The sequence below is a fragment of the Catharus ustulatus genome, chromosome 1, assembly GCF_009819885.2.
Source record: "Catharus ustulatus isolate bCatUst1 chromosome 1, bCatUst1.pri.v2, whole genome shotgun sequence".
Lineage (NCBI taxonomy): Eukaryota > Metazoa > Chordata > Aves > Passeriformes > Turdidae > Catharus > Catharus ustulatus.
Genome location: NC_046221.1, coordinates 117396989 through 117422387, shown reverse-complemented (window position 1 = coordinate 117422387; position 25399 = coordinate 117396989). Strand labels below are relative to the sequence as shown.

The 25399-nt window shown below is 40.6% G+C and overlaps 1 protein-coding gene across 9 annotated transcripts in view; it reads right to left on the bottom strand.

The window, feature by feature from the left end:
- The window catches only part of DTNA (dystrobrevin alpha), a 221268-nt gene that overhangs the window by 60023 nt on the left and 135846 nt on the right, over window positions 1–25399 (bottom strand). For all 9 annotated transcript variants that reach the window (XM_033080078.1, XM_033080157.1, XM_033080240.2 and 6 more), the window contains one exon: window positions 7019–7232. In XM_033080078.1, the coding sequence (XP_032935969.1) occupies window positions 7019–7232 (214 nt within the window). The remainder of the gene's footprint in view (window positions 1–7018; window positions 7233–25399) is intronic.

Sequence of the window (25399 nt, the reverse complement as noted above, 5' to 3'; positions counted from 1 at the left end):
TCAATTAAAATGCATATTTCTGACATCACTTACTGAAATGTACAATATATGTGGACTGACATACAGAGAAGTCCTTTAAAAAAGACACTTGTTTTGTGGGAATACACATCAGTACATTGTTCTGTAAAGATCTCAGAGCAGATTTATTATGTGTATGCAGCTCAGTATTTAACTGTTTATCTCATTATACATTACAGTGATAATTACTACTGCTTTCTGTGATACAGTAGTACTGGGAGACACCTGTCACACTCACGGTCTCCCCACCCTAAGTCCTTTGGGAATTTTTTGGACCTAGGAGTTTGCGTGTAAGTGAAAAAATCAGCACTGGTAACAAAAGTGAAAAAGCACACAGGCTTTACATCACTGCACAAACTTCATCTGTATCTGTCAGTAGGTCTGGACAACTGCCTTTTAATGACACACCTGACCCCCAGGAACCTTGAGAAGGACTTTGCTGAAAAATGGGGAAAATGCCTGCATCAGCATGAGCAAAGGACACGTGATACGGAGAAGAGTTTTCTCCAAATTCACCCAAGAGTTTGTCTTGGGGCAAAAAAGCACATTACCAACTCTTCCCCCACCCTTCTTCAAACACACAATGGCTTAACTTTATTATTCCTCTCTCTAGCCTCATTCTTCTTTTACAGCCATGATGGCCTGCAATGATCACCTGCCATCACAGAAAACCTGGTTTATTTGAGCTGCATGAGAAAAACATGACTTCACACACTGCATGGCACACTTAGCCCCTAAAACACCTGTCAGTCCCAGTTTAGTGTTCAGCCCCTTTCCAAAGATGAGAACGAAGATGCTCTCCTAAGTTAATCTACTTCTTAATGTTAATTTCTTGACATCCAAATGATGAAATGTGTTTTTTCTTGGAATTCTCTGAATCTTACTGTAAGGCAGTTGGAATCCAGAGTTGCACTGCAGTAACTTCTGACCATCATCCAAACTGCTTGGCACTACTTCACAGCATGAATTAATGATATTAATTAATGACATCAGTGAGAACATGCTTTAAAAGAGACAAGCAAAATTTGTGAGCTTAGTAAAATGGCAGCCATGTTTCCTTCTAAATTCTACTGACAGGACTAATGACAGGGCTAGATAATGAAGTTTTATGCTAGTTTTTGGAATGGAGTTTCTGTGATCTTCAGTCTACTCTGCCAGGGAACACAATGTTTAAAACGGATTTCCTGTTTAATGTATACAATCACATCCTATATAGGATGGTCTAACTGCACTGGCAATAGCAGCATATAGAAATTTAGCCCTTCATCGGTATTTCTAAAATTACCCTGTTCATTGTCACTCATAATTTTAAGGAAGAAAATTGTGTCTGATCAGAACTAAAAGATGAACTGATTCGGGAAAGACACAGAGCCTGTGACTTTCTCTGCTAATCCTAAACCAGACTAATTCAGTAACACATACATGTTAGACAGACATGAATGGTATACTCACATCTGTACATTGATGTATGCTACATGCTTCACTGCTATGTTCAATAAGTCACTCAGGCTGTAGAAAATGAGTCAGTTCCATAATCTTGACTAGCTAATAATCTTTAAAGTTCATTGAGTTAGATTTAGTTCTATGTCAGTGTAATCCACAATGCTAAATATCAACCCTAATTATCCTTTCCACTCATTTAAAATTCTTCTGCTTTTTGCCAGAAAATCTACTAGAAACACAGGCAAAAAGTAATAAATTCACAATTTCAGTATTTGGGAAAGAAGTATTTAGTGTTCCTTTAAGGCTGATTTTTGTGCACACTTTTTCATTACATAAGTTCCCTTTGACTGCTTCAGAAGCATACGAATTTTCAGATTTCTGTATTTCCATCCTTTGTTGACTGGATTCGGATTTGTGTAAAGCAGACTTAGCACTGTTATAGCTGAGAATGTGGTCCTTTTGTATTCTTTTTTATGCATGTTGCCCTTTAGACCGTTAGGAATTTTACTGCACTATTTCATCATGAGGTTTCCATCTGCCTTTAAAAGAGCTGTTATGTATTTTAAAAAAAGCTAAATAGAAGCAGTGGCATTATAAGAAGCAATGTGAGATTTAGAGATAAAAAAAAAATGCCCATGTGGAAGTGCTTCAGATTTAGATTATTTTTCCCAGGAGGTTTAGTTACATTTGCTAATAGGATTATATTTTTGCATAGCAGACACAGATCAACTTGGCTTCAGCTTTTCACCCTAGAGCCACTGGCTTTTCCCATCCTCAAACGGTTATAGGAGAGGAACATAAAAAGAAAATATATTTATCTCTTCAATCTCTCCATTTGAGTTGATTAGTTCTGACACTGTATTTTGTATCGGTCATTGTTATTCCTGAAAGCATCACAAGAGCCAGTATAAACCAAATTTGCTCTCCAAATGTGTGTGTGTGTGTGTGTGTGTGTGTGCATACACACACACACGCATATTTAAATACAGAACATGAACATGAACATGAACATGAGCAGACAGGGTAACGGGGCCTAAGACTCATCAGTATCATTTGGATCATTTGCCCTAAGCTGTGACTAAGCACTACAGATGCCCTGGACTGGCAGCACTGGGGCCTCACAGTGCAAATGCAAATGCTGAAGCAGCTCCCAGCAGCACGAAGATCTCAGTAGAAGTCGGCGCTCCCTGAAAGCAGCTTTGGGCTGGCTAATGCAAAGAGAAATAAATTTTACTAGTGGAAATAGGAGAGGACAGCAAATATTTTGATTTTATATTGCACCTCTCTTACTGAGGTTACTCTTCAGCAAGAAGCAGAAGTGATGTCAAAAGCAAATCTTGAAGCTGACGTGCGATGTGCACTTAGCAACAATACAGGATGGAGTAGTTAGGAAAGGGAATGATGGCCAGGGTTGAAGGTTATCTCCCACTGCTTGGGGAAAAAAGGACAAAAAATTATACATGCTTTTAGACACCAGAGCAGAGCAGAAGGCTTCCTCTTCCACTGCACAGCTGCAGAAAGAGGTAGCTTGTCCCCAGAGCAAGGAAACCCCACAGACTGCCTGACAAAATCCACAGACCATACAAGGCTGAGTCCAGCTCCAGGGCCTGATTTTGCCTATTGGGTCACCTAGGAGAGGGATACCAAACGGATGACACTGTCATTCGTCAGGATCTCTAGCAACACCCATACTGAGACAGCCACATGGTGGGGAAAGCTATCAAGAAATAGCATCACATCTTTAGAAACAGCAAATGCGTCCCATGAAAAGGACGTTGAGAAAATATAATTTTTCTCACTAATGAGGCTTAAGCGATGCTCCTCCAATACTTTAAGGTATCTTTTGCAAAAGTAACAAACGTTCTTCAATTACCAGCTACTACCCATCGTAATCAAGGCAGTCAATTCTGAAATGTCAGAGACTGTAATTACAAATTGCCATTTTCACGAGGTTTTGGAGATGGAATTTTATTGACATTTAGCAAGATTCTTTCATGTAGGAGAGAAAATGCATAATACCCAAATCTCTGAAATGTGTTTTTTTTGCTGGACTTCTTTTGTAAATGCCTCTGTGGCTTTCAGTGAGTAGCAAAGGTGGAGAAGAGAGGGAATTAAACACTATACTGCTCTGAATAGACGAATGAGCAAGAAGTTGTATTTCCAAAGTAGATATTAATCACCTTTATGTACTGAAATCAGTACAATTCAATTGTTCATTTGATTAAACAAGGGCATGAATATTTCCTCTTTTCTCTGCAGAAGTCAAGTGTCCCCCATCCAGGCAGGATCTGTTTCATAGCTCAGGGCTCACAGCTCCATTCATAGGACAGTATATGACAAGAACAGAGAAAATTCAGGTATTTTCTTATCTGTTAAACTTTGCAGTGGGAATAGATGGAGATGACCTAGCACAGAATATTTCACACTCTGTTTAAAAGGAATTTTTTGGAGAACAACTCGACTGAATGAGGCTGACATTCCACCTTGCTGCCTAGGCTTTGACACCAGCCTGGGAGGAATTTTTCAGAGAGATTTGTACTTGTCACCTTTTTACATAGCACTTGGTGTGCCAGTGAAGGAAGTGTGCTATTGTTTCATTAAGCCAGTTAATCACCTTAGACCTTGAAGCAAAAGCTATTGCCCAATTTTAATGTGTGGTTAAAAACATAGATCAGGCATGTTTCTGTCTAGATTTTTAAAAAATCTGACCACCTCATTCTGCTCACTGTTTTTGGGATGTTAGGGTCATCTACCAGATGAAGCTGACTTCCACACACTAATGGTAAGTTAATTGGAGAAGTATTTCTGTTTCTGAATTTTGAATTTGTTAGCTTGCAGTTTTATAAGGTTGCACTTTAGTTTACTTTTAGCAGCATGAAGGAACATCACATTCAGTCTCACATGAAATTCTATAAACTATAATTTCCCCCCACTTTTTCTCCTTTCAGGGTTAAGCAGCAGAGAAATATAATTATCTGTGGACTTAATGAATGCCCAAGGCCATTAAAAACTCATTAAAAAAACGGGATGTAAGCTCAGCACCGGCAGTGGCCAAGTTGGCCCACATGCCATGGTAGTACATTGTGGTTCCTTCTGTGTTTTGCTAGCCAAGTTTTAGCTCCTGAGAAGACATCTGTATTGCAGACCTAAGGAAAAACTCCTTGCCAGAGGGCAGAGAAACCTGCCAGGTTTTCAGAAGGCTATAAAAGGAGGAAGAGGCTCTGTTTAAAGTTTGGAGGATCTTCAGCCAGTACAGTACACAAAGAGCAACATATACATTAACTAGAACTAAATAAATGAGAGAGTGGTAGGCTTATTAGATTTTAAACCATGAAATAACTTGTCCCTTGTGGTCCTTTCATATATGTTAGGTCACAGACTCCATTACTCCACTTTCTTTGGATTCCAAATGGGACATGAAAAACTGCACCACCTTCTCTGGACCTGCAGCACCTTACACTTGGCCTTGCTAAACCTCATGAGGAGATTCCTAAGGGCCCACTTCTCCAGCCTGCCAAGTCCCTCTGGATGGCATGCAAAGCATTGCTTCTTTCTGAACATGAGAGCACAAAAAAAGACCTTGCTCCTCCTTCCACCAACTTCTAACTTCCAGCAGAGAATGACCTTTCTGCTGCACTGGAGGGAAGGGAAAGGAGCAACACAGGATGCAGAGACAGCAGCTCTGGTTGGACCACAGCAGCTTTCACACTGTCCCTGTAGCATGTAGAGCCACCTCCCTTCCCCTCCATTTTCCAGAAACCAGGAAACAAACCACCAGCAGCTGTTAAACCAATATCCAACACAAAACTTCAATGACATGAGTCATACTAAAGTGTAGGGCACATTTTGAGAATCAGATGCTTAACTGATATTCCTTCATTTGTGAGAGGTGTCTAGACTTCCATTACAGCACACAGAGAGACCTAGCAGACACGTATCTCCACAAAACCTGAACTTAGGTATATCAGACTGCACCTGAACCTCATCTCACATGTTTGGTGTATTTAATACAGGGTGATAGGTAGCTAGCTCCTATCTCTGACCTCAGAGCTGGGAACCTCTACTTAGGGATTCCTTGGGTTTCTCTGCCCTTCTGGGAAGTGCATCCCATGCACTACACTCAGAGGCAGCACAACAGACTGAGCTGCTGCTTGACAAACAGAGTGAGGGTCACAGCTTCCTTACCCTGGGGGGGGCGCTGATGGGAGCCCAGAAACAGATCATGAACCACAGCACACGGGATGTTTTCAGGGAAAGCAAAACCTTACCCCCCTAAAAACATTCTCTGGTTCCCTCCAGGGGACTGAATTCCTCTAACTCCATTTTGCTGCAAGTAGCCGTGTTGTGTAGTTGAGATCTTTATCCCTTTACAGTAAGCTACAAAATAAGTACACTATTACAGGTCTTGCTTCCACAGTCCAGGGTCTTTCCCTGTGTTTACCAGCAAGGAAGCAGTTTACTTGTGGCATGGAGCAATAAATGCATCTGGTCATTTCCAGCATCCTTTAGTGTGCTTGTCACAGCCACAATGGTATGAATTAAAACGCCCGTTCCTTCTTTTATTGCCCTTGAGGGGAGGAAAATATTCCTGAAGCCTATGATTTCACAACGGATTGGCTTTTCTTCCTCTCAGAGGGGCAGGAGGAGAGGTTGAGTGCAGCCTTCTCATGTGGAACACCTACTTTTTCTCCCCGTTGCCATGGTGACTGAGCCACCGCTGGTCTGGCATCGAGAGGTGCTCAGTGACACCCAGTACCAGGGCAGCAAGAGAGAGGACTGGGAAGAGAGAGGGGAAGCATCCTTATTTTAATGTTTAATGGCCAGTGTTTTCTGCTGGTGAATTTTCAAAAAATAACCCACAAAGTGACAACATCTGTATCTGTCAGACTTAACCACTGTTCTCCAATAACTCAGTTTTGAGGACTGCAAATGTTGCACCACAGGTTGCCAACTACGTATTCAGAAACTGTAATAGGTATACACAGAATACTCATAAATGTAAGTGGTTTGCTCTATCTCAAACTTGTTCTTTTTGTAATATGAGTTCCATGCAGTAATAAACAACATAAATTTCATCACCTCCAGGTCTTTAATCCTATTTCTGTCATGGTCTCAAAATCACGCTGCACCGGCATGAGCCAGAAAAAAAAAATTGCTTACAGCTGCAAGAACTTGCAGGGAAATGAGCTCTTTCAAAATAATGAGTTATTAACCCATGGCACTGCTGCAGAGGCATTGCAGTGGTGTCAGCCACTGGTGCGTCAATAAACAACAAGCCAAATTAGAAGTGCATATGAATTTGTTTCTGTAGATAATTCTTCTTTGATATAAACTGGAACAAGTCTGAGTAGCTGGATGAAAACACAGTTGTGCTGAATTTGGCTTGAAAGAAAGGAAAGCAGAGGCCCTTAATTTAGGTTATCTCCCTAGTTAGCACTATTCACATGCTCGTTATTTGGGACAGAATCGAGCCTGTTCAATTGAATTCAAGAGATATTTCTGGAGGAAGTAAAATCCCTTCAGCAGCTGGGAGAGGAGGGCAGAAAGGCAGACTCACGGATCAAAGGCCGCTAGCAGGAAGTTGAGCAGCAGGCTGATGGACTGCTCCACGTTGATCTGATGGGTGGTTGGCATCCTTTTGTTGAGCTGGTAGAAGATGGTTGAAATCACAGCTTCCAGGCGAGCCACGTTCAGTTCGATGCTGGGGTCCAGGTTGTTCAGGGCGTTCTCCCGCAAGGCTTCTATCACATTCCAGATGTCCACCAGGTGCACTAGGGGACAGCACAGAAAGACTCAGCTGGGAAAATGTGCTCCTGAAAGGAACTGAGAAAAAGGGTCACCTCCTCCCACAGGGTGGGGAATAACACAACCATGTACAACATGCTTCACGAATAATTGAACGAATTAATGCATTTTCCACCACCGAATATTGAATCTGGTGAAGGAATGAGCAAATAAAATTCAAATCCGCTAATAAGCAAACAATATATTGGTATTACTAGTTGTAATGAATACCACCTCGGCTTGGGAAATCATTCCTCATTGTACAAATATTCAAATAAAAGTCTGTATTTTACAGAAACCACTGAAAGGTAAACATATGCTAATTGTTTTTCTGAACCGTGCCTTTATGAATCCCCATTCAGAAATTACTCTTAGATATTAATTTGCATAGCAGATGGGCTTTTCAGAAGATCCTACGAATACTAAGTGCTTATCACATACTGATATTTTGAAAATTCTTTTCAGCAATTTGTATGGAAAGCAAAATATTTTACAGAAACAGAATTGTAATTGAGTCAGGGTACACTTAAACAAATAACACATAATGAAGTGATCAGAAAGTCGTATTTTATGTCTGCTAAATATATTTACCAAATGATTTGTTAAATCTCTCTCTTTGATGAAGTCCTGGTCTAAGCTGAATTTGATGGGGCCTGTTTTTTCCTGCAAGGACAGCTTAAAGGACAATCTCTGCTCACCCTTCATATTGTACCCAAAGAGAAATCTTGTTTGCAGAGCACTGTTATTGTGGCAGTATGATTGGTTTGCTGTGGAATGCCATTTCCAGAAGATGTGCATTGTGCCAAAAATAAAAGAAACCCCTACAGTAATTTAAAAACTGGATTTAGTTCAAACCTGAACTCAAAGATTCATCCCTCTATCTTAAGTATTACCTTCCGCCCTACTAAAGTGTCAATAAAAGAAAAATCAGGAGGCTCAGGGTGCAAATTTTCTTCTTTTCACCAGAAAAAATACTGCACAGTTCTCATTACACAGCCTGGTTATATGTCTTATGATGTATCAAAAGCCACCTGTATGTGGAAGGAGATTCTTGTTTTTGTAGATAGAGAAACTTAATTATAATCCTCCTCATTACAGTTTTACTTCATTGGTTTGCAGGTGCTGTCTCGGACTGCAATGGTACATGATGGTCTGATGGCAGGGAAATGTAAGCTGATAGTAGATGGATGATGAAAGGAGATACAGTCATTTTACTTAGTCTAGAATTTTGCCCTATGATTGGGTTTCCCTTCTTTTTTTTCTCGCAAATAAATAGCCTCCAACAACCTGCTAGTGCATGGGTAAGCGCAAAGAAGAAGATACACTGTACAGATGAGTGGTAACAGCAGCAGCAACTACTACAGGGACTAGACATGGCACTTTTCCACTTCTGCTTGCTGTTCCCTAGCAAACAACAGTGAAAACCTGCAAGATGCAGTTCCATTGTGACACTGAAGTATTTATTTCATCTTTGTACTAAAAGGAAACTTCTATAGGCAAACTCGTATGCAGCAGGTTGCCTTCAAAATGTTATCCTGAATTACACTGATGTTTGCATGGCCAGGTTTTAGTCGCGGGCTGCTACAGGGGTGGTTTCTCTGAGAAGCTGCCAGAACCTTCCCCATGTTTGGCAGAGCCAGTGCTAGCCAGCTCCAGGATGAACCCTGCTGGCCAAGCCTGCACCATCCAGAAATGGTGGTAATGCCTCTGGGATAACATACTTAGGAGCAATTAAAGAAAAGGTTTTGCACAGTTGTAATTGCTGCCAAAGAATAGCACGGTGAGAATATGTGAGAGGATCAGCCCTGCACACAAAAAGGTCAGTGGAGAAGCAGACACAGGAGGTGCTCCAGGCACCAGAGCTGAGACTCCCCTACAGCCCATGGCGTAGCCCATGGTGATGCAGCTGTGCCCCTGCAGCCCAGGGAGGTCCAGAGGGATGCAGAGATCACCTGTAAGCCCCTACAACAGAGCAGGTGGATACCTCAGAGGAAGCTATGAATCTGTGGGAGGCCTGTGCTGGAGCAGGGTCCTGGCAGGGATCTGCAGACCTGTGGAGAGAGGAACCCATGCTGGAGAAGTGTCCTCAAAGGACTTGTGACTCTGTGGGGCACCCATGCTGGAGCAGCCTGTCCTTGAAGGACTGCATCCTGTGAAAGCATGACCCGTGCTGCAGCAGTTTGTGGAGAAATGTCCATAGGATAGAGAAGATCACGGAGAACTGTCTCCTTTGGGAGGAACCCCAGGTTGGAGCAGAGGAAGGACTGCTCTCCCTGAGCAGCAGCAGACACAACCCCTAATGAACTGGCCATAATTCCCCTTCTCTGCCTCTCTGTGCCACTGAGGTGGAGGAGGTAGAGCTTGTGAGGAGGGAGGGTGGGGGAAAGGTGTTTTTAAGGTCTTATTTTACTTCTCATTATCCTGCTCTGATTTTTAAAGTAATAAATTCAATTCATGTCTCTAATTAGAATCTGCTTTGCCTGTGATGTTATTTGCTGGGTGATCTCTGTCCTTATCTCAACCCTTTGTTATATTTTCTCCCCCTTGACCAGCTGCAGAGGGGAGTGATAGAGACGCTTTGGCGGGTGTCTGGCATCCAACCAGAGTCAAGCCACTACAGCTGAGTGGGTGGAGTATACAACCTCTGAACTCTTCTGTTTGTTTTCTGGCTGGTGCAAGAGCAACTTCCCCATAAAAAATCTGGCATAGGTCTCAAATATTTTAATGCAGCCATTCCCATTCCCACTCAATCAGTTTTCACTGTCACAGAGGTAATCTGGATAAATGGAAGATGAAGGATCTCCGGGAAGACAGCTGGCACATAACCGACCCTTTCTGAACAGCTTCTCCACATGGCTGGGAGGCCAGAGAATGGAGGAAGTCACCTGAAAGCAGGCCATTGTCTGGTCCAGGAGAGAAGGGTTAATGAGATTTCACCACATAAGGCAGCAAAAAGTACCAGAAATAGAGAGCAACATGCCAGAAGATGCAGGAACAGGCTGGACCACGTGCATGTATTTTGTGGTGGTACTAAGAGGGAAGGAGAAGCAGAAAGCAAAAGGTGAAGCAGGATGTTTTCCTCAAGGTCTGTGGCCATGTCACTGTCACTGGCTATGGGGGCTGTCTCTGGTCATTCAGACCAAGTAGAAGAAGGTGCTTTCACCAGCAGTTTCACCAAGTTGGCTTCTGGTTACATGTGCAAATCATCAAACATGAGCTACAGAGAGATAACAATGTGAGAAATTTCCAGGCATAACAAGTTGAAAAAAAAAGAGCAATGCCATATGCAGATGGCTCACCTTGACTTGAGGCTACACTAACAAGAGAGCAATCCAAGAAACAGGACAAACAGCACTACTGACCAAGGCAAAAATTACCGAACAACCTTACCATAAATACTAAATAAGGATGCAAAATCAGCAACATTAGAGCTGAAAAGAATCAACAGGGATAGGCTGTTTATCTGGAAGTGCATGAGTGTGGTAGAGGAAAAAAGAACAAGAGTGGAAAAGGGCAATTTGAAGGGTAACAAATCATGCCATCAGAATTGCTGGGGTACCTTTCAAGTAGCCTGTGCAGGAATTATTTTGACCATACAAGTTCACTTATGCAGCCATTGGAAACTGTGATGGTTTCCCCAACATTGATAAAAGGTTACCCCGGGAGGAAGAACTCTAGATATCCAGACTCCCTAACAGTGAGAATTTCATGCTGTAGCTGCTGCAGCCTAGTAGTGGAAAATTTTTGAATATGGAGGAAAAAAGCTGGCACTTTCAATATGGTTGAAACAGGGGTTGGTGTCTTTATTCTTCACATGATCTAGTACTGATGCTATGTGGCTGTCAGATTTTAGTGTGGGGGTTTTCATTGTTTTGTTTTCCTACTGATATTATATTTCTCATAACACAGTCATATCCAGAGTTAGTTTTGATGATGGTCTTGGGAAGGAAAATGTCCAGAGGCTAGCAGACGTGGGACTAATAACATCAGTACACTAAACACATCTGAGAGAAAATTACTGGTTTTATTGTTAACTCTAACCTGAAAGCCTCATAAGCTCTCCTGATGTTCATTGGTATGCCAGAAAGGTAGGGTATGAGACTAAGAAAATGACTTATTGGAAATTACACAGCTGTAAGAGTTCCCTACCCACCATGAAATATTAGTCTCAAGGAACCACTGTGTATTTGTGCTAAAAATAATTTTACTTGGGCTTTTTTTTTTCCTTCAGAAACACTTTGGTTCCACTTGAAGCTGAATAAACAACAATCCTACTGCACTATTTTATTTTGCATTTTATTTATTAATTTTACATATACCTAAGAGGCTGGAAAGCAATAATTCCTGGAGGAGGAGATTGAAGATGGACGTGAGCCAGACATTTAACAAGAACTATTAATTTTGAAAATACCTGCTCAAATGTCTAGCTCAAAATCACAAGGACATTTTGTTAGGCTGCTGTACAGATGACTGAAGTCTCTGACCTTTACTCAAGTCAGTTGTTACAGACAAGAATCATGCAGCTATATTAAATGTTAAAAACTAAGTGTCTACTGTTGACTGGTAACCAAGGCTCCCTCTCATATCAGTGAAAGAAAAAAGCACCTTAAAGCATCTGTTGGGAGACAGGTGGGATGAGCAGTGCTTTGAATCTGCCCGTATTTCTTCACTGACTACAGACAAAGCCTAAAGCAACATGTTTACATGAGACATGTAACCTCTGAGCTGTTAAGTTTAATTGAGTTGAATTCCCACCTTCCTCCTTAAATGTTAAGAAAAGATGTCTTTTCTAGCCTGACTATAACATGATCTAGAATAATTCAGGTTTTATATAAAATATGAATAATAAATACTTCAATCTGTATGAACAGCTACCAGATCTTGTCACAGTCACTACCTTTTACATTGCATCACTTGACCCTGGGCAGATTACATTTAGGTGTAGTGCCCTACTGATCACCTCAAATCCTATTATTTTTTAAGGTTACTCATGCAGTAAGCAAACTTTTACGTATTATATCATGCTGCCAGGTCAAACTGTCAGTATTGGCAAAAGGGAAGTAAAACACAGGACTCTGAAAGCTCCACTCATTTGTACTAATAGAAATTGATGCCTCTAGCTAATGTGGTAATTGTACTCTGTTCAATGTAATAACAGAATATCAACCTTACAAACTTTGCATAAGCTTAAATTCCTCATCTTCTCTTCTACCCGTTTTCCATAATACCTGCAATGCTCATTTATTTATTTATCCATCCCTGAGACTGCTTTAATCTCACTGAAGAAGGCGTATCTCCTTTGTTTGCACAACACGTAGTGCAATAAACCCCAAATCTGATTTCTACATGCTACATGATGCTAACAAGAAGAGTCTGCAGAGTAACAAAGCAGCATATAAATGCAGGAGAGCTTTCTCTTTCCTAAAATCTGCCTCGAATTCCCTCAAGAAACTAAAACACCAAAAGTTTGTTCTTAACTTCTAATTGCTGTTGTTGCTTTTGTTGCCTTGCCCACGTTTCCCACTGAAAAGTGAATTATGCCTCAGCATGTAAAAGATGCCCCTTTGGAAACAGATCTGGAAAACTAGAGAAATCTGTCAGCTGTTCCTTCAGTGCCAGCAGATGATCACTATGCAGTAGGAGTAAAAGCTGCTTGTATCTAGTGCCTGTGTGGTACAAGGCTATCAAAAATCATGAAGCCCAGCCAACGTTCATGGACCCGTCAGAAAGGCCTCACACTCTGTAAACAGCGCAGCTACCCAGGTGTAGATCTCACTCATCTGCCTGATGTCTGAAAAAAATGTACACAATCTCCATAAGCAATTGGTAAACTATGTTTCCCTTTAGATTTTCTGTTATCTCTGAAGTCACAGCTAAGCCAAAGCACTGTATTATTACACCTTCTATGGCAAACACTCTGCTAATTTAACTTCTATGACATTATGCAATATTTAAACAGCATCATAGAAGGTTTCATATTTGAGCATGCTCAGCAACAGACAGTGATTAGTGAATGTAAATAAAGTTCAGTGTCTGGACAGAAGTGGGACAGCACAGATGAGGAGCATTGCAGACAGCTGCCATTCCCTCCACAGCAATCATTACCAAAAATGCACTCTTTGAGGAGACCTGGACTCAACTGCAGAGAAATAAGATTAATGCATGAAAATACACTCCAAACAGCAAAATGTTATTTCCTTCAATGGACTCTTTCAGCTGTTAAAGTAACATTTGGAAAGTGCCTGTTGCCAGTGCACTGAGACATAACTCATCAGTCTCTTCCTGTAGGATGCAACAGGGATGAAGATGGTTGGTTCAGTTTGAAAGTTTTATATTTTCCTCAAATGAAAATGTTTTCAGATTCCTTGAAGTTTTACATCCTACTCTTCTGGCTTTACCTGTGTTCAGAATACCTTCTCCTTTTACTTTCATAATGGGAGTGAGCAATTAGTAGTTACAGTGCAGAATTCCATCACCTACAACTCTGTTGACAGGTCAATTTGTAGAAGAGATGTACCCTGGATACATTTAGAGAAAACGCAATTTAGCAATCTTACATTGCTTATTATACACATATACATATGTCAATTTTACTGATCTTGAGCCTTCCTCTTTTCTTCAGGCATTTTCTAGGCTCTTCATTCTTCATCTTCAAAAAAAAACAATGTATTTTTAATTTATTGCAACTAGTAACTTTCATTCATTTGCAATAAGTAATTTTCAGTTTTGTAGACACAGTATCTCAATAGGCCAAATGAGAGAGAAGAGATGGACTGTATTCCTTTTTTTTCAACTCAAAGCAAAAAAAAATAATATTTACTTATGCAGTGAAAAATGAATTTTTCTCTCCATCATGCAATTTATAATTATGGAAAGGCTCTGAGATATAAATAATCTTGGATATATCACTGATCTCAAAGGGGGCAGATTACTTCAAACGTCAGCTGTCAAGAAATGCTGTTGCCCTAAGCAAAATAAAAAAGAAAAAACTGTAGCAAAGTTTATCTTCTAAGTAGTAAAAAAAATTTAAAATTTAAAGACAGTTTCTGTGCTTCAGCTTTGTGCTTAAGCTTTCTTACCACTAAATGGATCTACTTATACAAAAATCCTCATCTGCTCTATTTAATTTCTTTGTATTACACCCTAACCATGAACTTTACAAAGTAATCTCTCCATTTATCACTAAATAAACATGGAAGAAGAGATCACATTTAATCAAATACAGGAAGTGACTAAATCAGGGCTTTAACAATCAATTCAAATTTATTTAACATATAGTAGGTTTAAGAAAATATAAGTTAAGTATGTCCAAGTGATAGTTAGGATAAAAATTCTCCTTGATATGTTTTTCTTTGTTGGTGAATACAAGACAAAACTTTAAAATAAATATTAGTTTTAAATATTTCCAAAATTTTACTATACATTTCATGAAGATTTTAGCCCAGAAAAGCTCTTACATGCATGCTTGACTTTAAGCATACTTGTATTGTCATTTGAAATCAATGGCACTTGACTGTATATCAGGTATTTCAGGAGGATTTCATTAAAAGGCAAAGATTTATGCTTCCTTGTCTAACAATCCAAAAATTATTATAAAATATGTTAGACAATTCTTCATTTTTTTCCATTAGAATCTATGAACCCATCACAAATTAGGGTATTGGAGCCATTTGTCATCTTCATTACTAAGAAGCCCTGGGAAGTTACTCACATTTTGTATTTGGATCCCTCTCTCCTGCTGCCAAGGGAGAGGCATGTTCTTCCTCTGAAGTACACCTGCTGCCCTCAAATCAGTCAGCTGTAGTGTGATCAGAGAGCTTCACCTGCACATCCAAGTGCCAGTGACAAAGGTTTGCAGATTTTTACACTCTCTGGATACCAAATTACATGAAAAAGAAAATGGACCAGAGTGTTGCTTCTGCTCAGGGCTAAAATGAGGTACTCTTTGGCAGGGTACATCTGGTGACAGCTGTCACTCTACACAGTCTGGCACACCCAGACTATTCATAGCCCAAATATCTGATATTAAGAAGAAACTCCTCATTGTGAGGATGGTGAAGCACTGGAACAGGCTGCCCAGAGAAGTTGTGGATGACCCATGCCTGGAAGCGTTCAAGGCCAGGACTGGGATGAGTTGTCCTCATGGATGGGGATCTGAGCAACCTGGTCTACAGGAAGGCATCTCTGCCCATGGAAGGGAGTTAGAACTAGATGATCTTTAAGGTCCCTTTCAACCCAAGACATTTTATGATTGTATGATCCAATCCAAGGGAATAGGGGACATGGAGCCACACTCTTCTCAGGGGTAGGACAGTGAAAGGACGGAAGAAAAAAGGCACAAATTAAAATACAGGAAAGCATTTAAACGTAAGAAAAAGATTTTTCTGTGAGGATTTTTGAACAGTGTCATATTGCCCACAAAGGCTGTGGAGTCTCCATCCTTGAAAATAATCAAACCTGAACAGGACAAACCCCTGAGCAATCTGCTGTAGCTGACCCTGTTCTCTCCAGAAGTCCCTGCCAGCTTCATTGGTTCTGTGATGTCCCTGTTTGATCATGAACCTATACTGCAAAAACACAGTAACTCTTACTGGAAAGGAGTCAGTATTGCCTCACTGACTTTCCTCTAAAATCATTACTCAAGTAAGCTGTGCTCCAAGGCCCTTTTCTAACACATGTAATAAATAAAAAACCACAGAACCTGCCCTGAAGCCTCTTGAATGTTTGAGAAAGAATCCTCCACATTCTCAAGAGGTTTTGTGGAGGTGTACTGCGGGCCTTCTCAGCACTGTGCATACTCAGGTATTCCCTTCAGCTTTCCCTTGATGGTTGAGGGAGGCCATGGTTCCATTTAATCCCGTAAGCTGCATGCATTCCTCCTCCTCACCTTTCTGCCTGTGCTATGACACTGCACAGCTGTGTGGTGTGCACTGGCTCAGCAGGGAGCTGAAATAAGGCTATCCACTGCCCATCCCAGTGGTGAGGAGGAGCGCCCAGGTCAGGAACGAAACATTCGGACCAGGCAACACAAACTGCTTTTTCCTGAACCACTGTTCGGCATTTGGACTCACTGGATCCACAGAGATCACCTATCCCTGTGATGATCACTTGTCCCCACAGAGGGGCAAGCGATGTCCCAGCTATCAGGAGCTGAGATATGCCAGCCAGTTGCACACTGCATGCACAGAAGACATTCCTGAGTGGGTGCCAAACTGGCTTTTGGTTGTCTGGAAATCTGCAGGACACAATGTGTACAAGTGAGGCACTGAAAATGTAGGGAAAGTTTTAAAGGCTCCCCTGTCTGCATACTTGGGCTGGCATCCTATTATGCTCTACCTGTGTTGTGCACAGAAGGTAAAATGAGTTATTCTAAAACCTCCTGGGATTCTGATCACTACAGAACTTTGACCAAGTGTTACTAATGAGGACTAAACATTAGGCTAACAATACACTGAAATGTGGTCTTTTCACTTTTTATACAGTAACTGACAAATAAAAGGTGTATTAGTGTGTAAAGATCTCCAGTAAATTTTTTTCTTTTAAACATTAATTTAATTTACAATAGAAGTTCCTTCTTCCCCTGCTGTCAATTCCTGTCCATCTTGCCTTACCTATATTTAACCTAAGACTGAAGGGCTCTGTGGGTGAGCCATCAGTCTCTCCAAGGAGCAGCACTAATGACAGTCAATTCTGCAAAGGGAACAGTGGGTGATCCACCCTGAGTGCTGGGCTGGGAAACTGTTGTCATCTACTTGTCACCCAGATACTGGCAAAGTGTTTCCTTTTTTTTAAAACGTGCTTTGAAATCATTTACTTGAAATGATGAATGAAGTATGACATGACAAAATGGAATAATAAAAAAATCTAACTCTAAGCTTCTTAGCATTTTGATGACAACTAGGAAAGAAAACTCTTCCCTGCTGCTAAAAAACAACTATGGGTTAAATTCATTGATTAAATATAATTTTCTTATTTTAAGAGTTAAACGTATTTATGAATTAAAGACCAAGGTGCAAATAGCAGACCTATTGCCATGTATTCCATAGTCAGAAACTTTGTAACCACCCCAAGAAAATGGTATTTCTAGGCTGTGTGTCTCTTATTCTTGTGATCCCACTACAGAACTATTTTAATGAGAAAGGCTTTGAGGCACTCTGCGATCAGGTCTCAGTCTGACTTATTAGTTCCTTCAGAGGGGTTTTGCAAGCTTTCAGAAGAACTCGTGAGGTACCAAGGCTTGGCCAATAGACACGTACATGCAACAGCTTTCTCATCGCTCCTAAGAAAGGTCAGCTCGCCTCACATTAGAGCTCCCAGCTCAGTTTGTACAATACAGATGTGGTGAACTTGACAGCGAATACCTGACAAGTGAATCACGGCGAGGTTAAGGGAAGGCTTCCAGAGGAGGATCAGGAGCCGTGTGTGAGCGGCTCAGATGGTGCGGGAGAGAAGCGAGAGGCGCCGGGAGCGCTCCCGCCGGGACACGGGCACGCTGCGCCCGCTCCCGCCGGCTCCTCGCCACAGGATGGCACTCCTGGGTGTATTTTAAAGGCAGCCACGCTCCAGCCAGCCTTTTAACTCTCTCCTGGCACAGTGACAGAGGCGGCGCGTCCCCGCTGTCTGCCGAAAAAGGCCCTGTCTCGGTGCTCGGCCGGATCAAGGCCGCGTGCGCGCAGGCTCGGCCGAGAGCGGGTCCTGCCTGGGCCAGCACGGCTGACAGCAACCAGGGCCAGAGCCGGGCGGCCGAAAAGGCACAGTGTCCCCGTGCTGGATGCCCCCGTGACAGTGGCAACATCTTCCCCAGCGTCTTCAAACGCCAAGTAGTCGGACTTAGACCACATCTTTTTTCATCAATAATTTCCTTTTCCCCCTGCCAGCTCCATCCATCCCTCCCCCCAAAAAACTCCCCATACCACAGGAGGACTACAGCTTGCTTGGCACTGTTAGCAGCCAAAAACAACCACAGTGTGAATGCAAATGTTATCAAATTGGGTTATTTACGTTTTTCATTAATTTTGAAGCAGTGCACGTTAATGGCTTAAGGATACAGGGTGTTATCCTCAATCTCATATTAACTGCTGTTTCCTTTAAAAACAGCTTGTGATGATAAGGGAAAATGCGACTTAACAGTTCTTTACAACAATTTCTTACCTAATAGCTATAGAAAACAAGTTGAGATTACATTATCAACCTTTAAGGTTCAGTCATATCACAAAGGTCAATGAAAAAGAATGAGCACCTATTATACAATTAGAACTGCTTGAAAACAAAAGCCCTCTTTGGCATATATCCTGTTTTTCAGAGTGTGATCCATGGTTACTTTGTTTTCTGTAGTATTATTTTTAAAAATAATTTAGGGTTGGCCAGACTGTAAACAGCAACACAAAGTACAGAATACTAATGGAAGATGAATTGTGCACATTCTTGACTATAAAAGATGTGATATTTTACATATATGCAAATTCTTAACCTGATCCTCATTCTATTAATTTAAATATTTTCTTATGTAATGTGAACGGAATTTGACCCATAATATTTTCATCTATTAAAAATCATTAGAGAAATTCTTAAGCTGAACTTAATGCTTGGGTAAACAGTCTGATACCACAACTGCATTTTTCACCTCCAGAGCAGAAGAGACATACTAAAGGCTATTAACACATGCTTCTCTCTTCTGAAGAGTTTGGTTCAGTTCAGAGAGTTCCTGGGACAAAATCCCAGCACCAACTTCAGCTGTTGAGAGCAAGAGCACTGCTATGAAGCAGGACATTCATGTGACACCCAGGACTTTGGTGAAAAAGCATCTTATGCCTGAAGTCGTAAGGACAGTTCATATTGATATTATTTAACCTTTCGCTGAGAATGGTAATCAAGTTGATAATTACCGTCATAGGTTCCAGCTTTCATAGGTATTTAACAATGTATTAATTTGAAAACAATGCAGTTTATTTGCTGCAAAATCTTCTGGAATATAAGCTATAATCAGCTTGGAAAGAAGGAAAGATAGATACTGGTATCTGGAATATCCATTTCTTTGGTATCAATTTCATTTGAGTAGACAGCCTCTTATTCAGACAAACTATCCAGAATATTTGCCTAAACTCTGTGTTCACACAATCTTTCCAGATTTTCTCTCCTGACATTACTCACATTCAAAGCAATGTCTTCTGCAAGAGTGGGTCAGTGCTCCACTTCTCCAGCTGATTCCCTCAGCAACCAGGATTCCCAAACCAGAAGGCAACTGCAGTGTCTCCCCTTAAAATACCATGCTCTAAAACTTCACATCTCTTGAGGAAATAAGGACCAGGCCAAGGAAAAAAGCTCAACATAGCTCAACAATCAGCAACACTGAGAAAGGCAACAAGACTGCAGCATGTGAAATGGCAGAGAAATGAGATTTAAGTGAAATTTCACACATCTAGCCTTCCCCCTGTGTGTAACAGAAGTTCTTTAATGATGTTGTCAGGGCCCCTAGATGGAGTAAGAGTCTCAATGTACATGGCCACTTATCTGTCATCCTTTATTTTACACACGTAGTCTTTAAAGATATCCTGCAAATCCAAGACAAAATAAAGAGTTTCAAGGCAAAATAAAGATGAATGAACTGTGGAAAATTATACTTGGGGAAGATCAGGACCTTTACAAGAGATCCAGTATGATACTGGTGTCAACTTCATTTATCAGAAATTGAGTTCAACCTCTTCAAACAATACACACTGAGAGACTGATTCATTCTTTCCTTTGTGCCATAGTGATGTCAATGAGTTCAAAAGAGTTACTTTCAATTTACTCCCTGTCAGGAAAGGAGACATCCATCTATCCATCCACATGGACAAATAAAAGGCTGAGCAGAGAAAGAACTTCTCTGGAATTAGCCTACATTTTTCTCGGTTAAAGGGCCAAACAGGCTGCTAGAAAACCTCTGCAGCCAAAAATAGTATCACAGATACAACTAAGGCCGAATTCAGCCTAGGAATGCCTTGATTCAGCACAAAGAAAATGGCCTCTGTAAAGCCATTGTATATCACAAACATTAATGCCAGGAAGCTGAATGTTCATTGTATAGAGACCTAAAACTGTATTAATAACAATACCCACTGAGGACATTATACTGTGCAGTCTCTTCACACTTATAAAACCAGGAAATTATTTTTATAGCTAACATCACAATTTGCCCTAGCATACCACATACGTGCTGTATGAAATCTTCCACTAAGAATTAATGAAAATAAAACTAGATGCATTAAAATACGATACAATGGCTAAGTTAAAGCTTCTCTCTGAATATTCTAGGTGTTATGAAGTTGATCTCTATTACTAGAGTTACACAAACCTTTTGATGTAACTGAAAACGAGCATGCAAAAAAACTCTTTGGGAATTATAGGAGGAGAGAATTATAATAAAAATGACATCAGGTCCCACATTCTGACTTTCCTTCTGGGGACTGTTTGCTGGCTTCACCCTGAAGAATCCCATAATCACTGAGAACTTTCACTACTGGCTGTGGCTGTTCCATAGTGCGCTTATTTGTATAAGTTACTGGAGACAGGAATGAGGAATGGCTGGGGACAGATCAGATGTCGCATGTCAGGTTGTGATGGAGACCATTGTTTAGGGAGGAAGATGGTGCAGACTGTGTGGTTAAGGTGGAGGAAAGCTGTGTAGTGCCTACACACTACTGTGTATTGCCTACTCCTGACTGATGGCTTAAAAACCAAGGTAAAAAAAGTTCGACAAAATTCCCAACTTGGCAGATGCAATGGAGAAGGAGTTCAAAACATGAGGAGGAATTTATTTACTTATTTATTTATTTACTTGTTAAGCATTGGAACAGGCTGCCCATGGAGTTAGTTGGTGGAGTCACCACCCGTGGGGGTGTTCAAGAAATGTCTGGGCGTGGTACTAAGTGCTTTGGTCTAGTTGACAAGACAGTGATGGGTCAAAGGTTGGACTTGATGATCTAGGAGGTTTTTTCCAACCTAAATAATTCTGTGATTCTGTGAATGCAACGCTACAACACACATATTGGGCACAATAGCCCAGTTTATCCTGTCAAGAAACTGCAAGTGCATGAAAACTGTCCCTCAGTTTCTACAGAAAATATGTATGTATGGACTGAGCTCATGTATGACTCCTCAAGAATAATTGCTTCGAGTCCAGAGTGGAGACAAAGGGATACAAGATGAAGGTCCTTAGGATCAAAGGACCACAATCACCAAACTCACTGATAACTGCTTCAAAGATGGCTTTTTACTTTTCCCCCTTGCCACATGAACAGGATGTCATACAGAAAAACCCCCGAGAGAATGACCCATATGTGACAGGCATTAAGTCATACTGCCTAATGCACTCAGACACATTATAGTAGTGCCCATGTGGCATCAGGGTAGATCCAGCAAAAGATCCAAACAGGACAGACCAGAACAGCCCAAGGAAAGGGAACAAAGGCTCAAGTGTAGGAGAGGGTTTGTCTGAAAAAGGGTTCTTGGAACCAAGAGAATAACAGGAAAAGAGAGGGCAAACAAGCGAATGAGGGTTGCAGAGAAGTCAGAGATAAAGGAAATGCCACAGATGAACACATGAACCTGAAGAAGGGACAGGGAGAGACCTAAAAACACAGATTGAGGGAAAGCATGAGGGTGAAAGAAGAAAAAGCTCTCATGCAAAGAATCAGAAGGTACAGTGATTCTATGGTCACCAAGGTATTGGTTGGTTTCCATTAAACAGTATGTCTACATATATTTTGCAATTTGTAGAGTTTCTACAAGATTACCAAGATAATAGTAATAATAATAACAATAACAATAAATATTTTCTTTTGTTTGAAGTATTTATTAAAAGGACCAATGTGAAATAGGATACAAAACCTTTCTGGCTTGGGGAAAATAAGCCAAAGGCTGCCAGACAAAGGTGAGTGATGCCTATTACCAGCAGCAGATGTTCAGAGATACGAGCAGGGAACAGAACAGACTGTCCAACCTTACAGGTTCATCAGGAAAACCATCAGAAATAGCACAGTGAATGGCAGTCTTCACAGAGTTCAGGAAGTCAGTAGGAGGAGATTTTCAGCTATGATCCAATTACAAAAGCTGTCTGCATTCAGGCAGAGCTCTGCCACCTGTGTAGCAGAGGGCAGCATCTAGGTATACTTGTGACGTGACATAGGCCACGTGTCTGTCAACTTCTGACTTAAAGAAAGCCAAATCAGTCATTTTCCTCTTTAAAGGACAAAATAATATTAGCTGACAATCTTCTGCAACTCCTGTTTTCAACAGGAGCCATTTGGGATCATGGGAATGTTTGAAAAATCAATCTCTAAGCAACTGAGAATGTAAGAGTTTCAAGGTACATATCCTTGTTCCACTCTTTTGACATTAAAATTAATACCAAATATCCAGTGGTTCTTGTCTCAGTCTTGGATGAGACAGACTTGCAGTGGCAGCCTTTAAGAGCAAATACTCAGGGACATCTGAGATAACACAAGCCTCTTATATAACAAGAGTACACTTCATGCTAACACTGAAGAAAAGACTGAACAGCAGTCCCTCAATGAACATGCCAAATACACAGGTTATATGCCAGCTCTCTAACAGCTATTATGATTGTCAAGCATATTAATAAACTTTTACAGTTGAAAGGAAAAGAAAATCTGAATCTATTTTCAGGATATTGTGCTCTGAGCGAACACTTACAGACTAAGGATTTGTCTGCAGGGAATATGCTAAATCAAGCCCTTTTGAACTTTTGATTAAATAATTGATGCATAATGAAGAATGTATAATATATGCATCCTTTTTCCATAGTTGCCTGGAAACCCATATGGAACAGTACTAGCAATTCCAGAAACATTTAGTCTCTAAGTCGTTGGTGAAGACAAAGGAACAAGAAAGTTTTTTAAATCATTAATTCATCTCTCTTTCCATTCTTCAAATACTGCAGGATACCAGAATTAGTAACTTACACAATGGTATCATGACTCTTGTAATTCAGAGTGGCTTTTCTTTAAAGCTGTATCTCTTGGAGCCAAGTGAATAATGTCACTCCCTGCAAGGGAACTTTTAAGGCTCAGTTTTCATTAAAATAGAAAACAAAGAACACAACTAATATTTCCAGCCTCTAGCTTTATGTAATAGTAATAAGCAGATCATAGAATATCCAAGGTGGTCAACAATGAAAAACAAAAATAAGAATGCAAAAAATGGTGATTTTCTTTCCAAATTATAGGATTTTAAGCAAATCTCATGTAAGACTCATCACTCAGGGTTTAGAAGAATATGAGAATCCCATGATCACAAATTCTAGAGGCAGATTGCTTCAAATTGCAGCCAAGCAGACCTTTTGCACTCCTCAAGTAGGCAACACTGCTTGTCATTCAGTTTGATTGCTCTGTGACCCAGCCTGAAACTATCTTGTGCTTCATTGCTTCTAAGATAAAATGAGAAACAGGATAAAACCCAACAATGAGAACAGAGCACTAACCATGGAAACTACAGTGATGAAGGATTAAATTATTTAACCTACACACAATTCTGTAAATCATCATGATTTGGTGGCTCTGTTTTTGATGGTAAGTTTCCCAAGTAAAAGAAGGGCAAATACAGAATTGCATGGGCTGTACAGTTCTTGGGATGTAAAAGGCAGGATAGTGACAGTGAGTACCTCCTGCCATGGCAGGGATCTTCATGGGATTCTTGCACTTTTGCACATTTGTTGTGCATTCTATTTCACATTTGAGAACATCAATAGTCACTGAGTCAAAGGACAAATGTCTTTATACTACACTGGCAAGAGGTCTTGTTTGAGTAAAGAGAAGCAGTTACATGGTCCTAAATCAATCAACATGGAAAGATGAAATATTTGGTGGTTAAACATCAACAGGACAGACTGTAACACTTGTGAGTGTCCTCTACCTTTGTGTTTAGGGAACTCTTTTGGATGTATAAGATCAGCAGAGATTTTCTCATGCAGAAGAAGAAAGTTGAACCTGTTAACCACTGGATAACACAAAGGTCACGTGCCATTTCCAGACTGAAATCAAGTCTTACTTATCCTTTCATGACAAGTACCAGATACTGTGACTTTTCATTTTGTGGTGAATGGCATGTTGAATGGGATGGGATGAAATGATACATTAAGTGTTAGTCCAGCATAGAAAAAACACAGTCAAACCTCAAAGCTTAGCAATTTTATTTAGGTTAAATGAAATAATTTTTAAAAAATTGCTTGCCATGATGATGGGGGCCAGTAGCTCATACAGGCTGATTTCATCATTTCATACCCAGATTGTCAGTTTCTAGGACAAACCCATTTTCAGCAGCTTACTGTAGCATTACAGGAGGTCTAAGAGTACAGACAGAAAAGAGTTTTAAGAAAAGCACCTAAAAATAATGTATTTACAGCAACTGTCATTCATTTTCACTAGGAAATTATTACATTTCAGGAGGGGAGAAATTATCCTAACTTAAAACAAATGTAAAAAGGCAGATCAGATCATGGAAGCACCCAAAAGCATGTATGAAGATCAAGCTGACATGTCTACATGCCTCAGCTGTGACTACACAAGCCCAGAGGAAGCAGAACAAAGAGAAGGTGGAGGTGGAGGATACTGCCTTGGACATACATAAGGTTTCCATCACAGTCATGGCAGATGTGCTCCCTATGTGGAAACTGCTGTACTATAACTTGGACAGGTTGAAAGAATTAAAAAAAAAAATCACTCACAATGAACAATATTTAAGGGAGAAACAAAGACACCAACACCCTAAGGTATTGAGATTTAACTGCCAGAAAAACAGCTCCCTTTTTGCCTGCATTAATTAAGCCACATGTTACCGTCACCAGCACAGCTTTTGATTCACACTTTCAACTGTCAATGATTTATTCTAATCTAGGGAAATCAGCAAAGTCTGCTTTTGCAGACACAATCACAGAATGATCTCACAACACATTTAGGATAGTTCATCAAGGACAGCAGTAGTTTTCCAGCCATACAGTTCTGTATTAGTGAGTGATATTTAATGGTATAATGGTTTCAATTATGATATGTTGTTATGTCCTACTCCTAGTTGTCACTATACCCCAGAGGGAATTTGCATGTGAACATGGTATTTCATCTCAGCATGTTAATAAATTCACTGAGAAAGGAGTATTAAA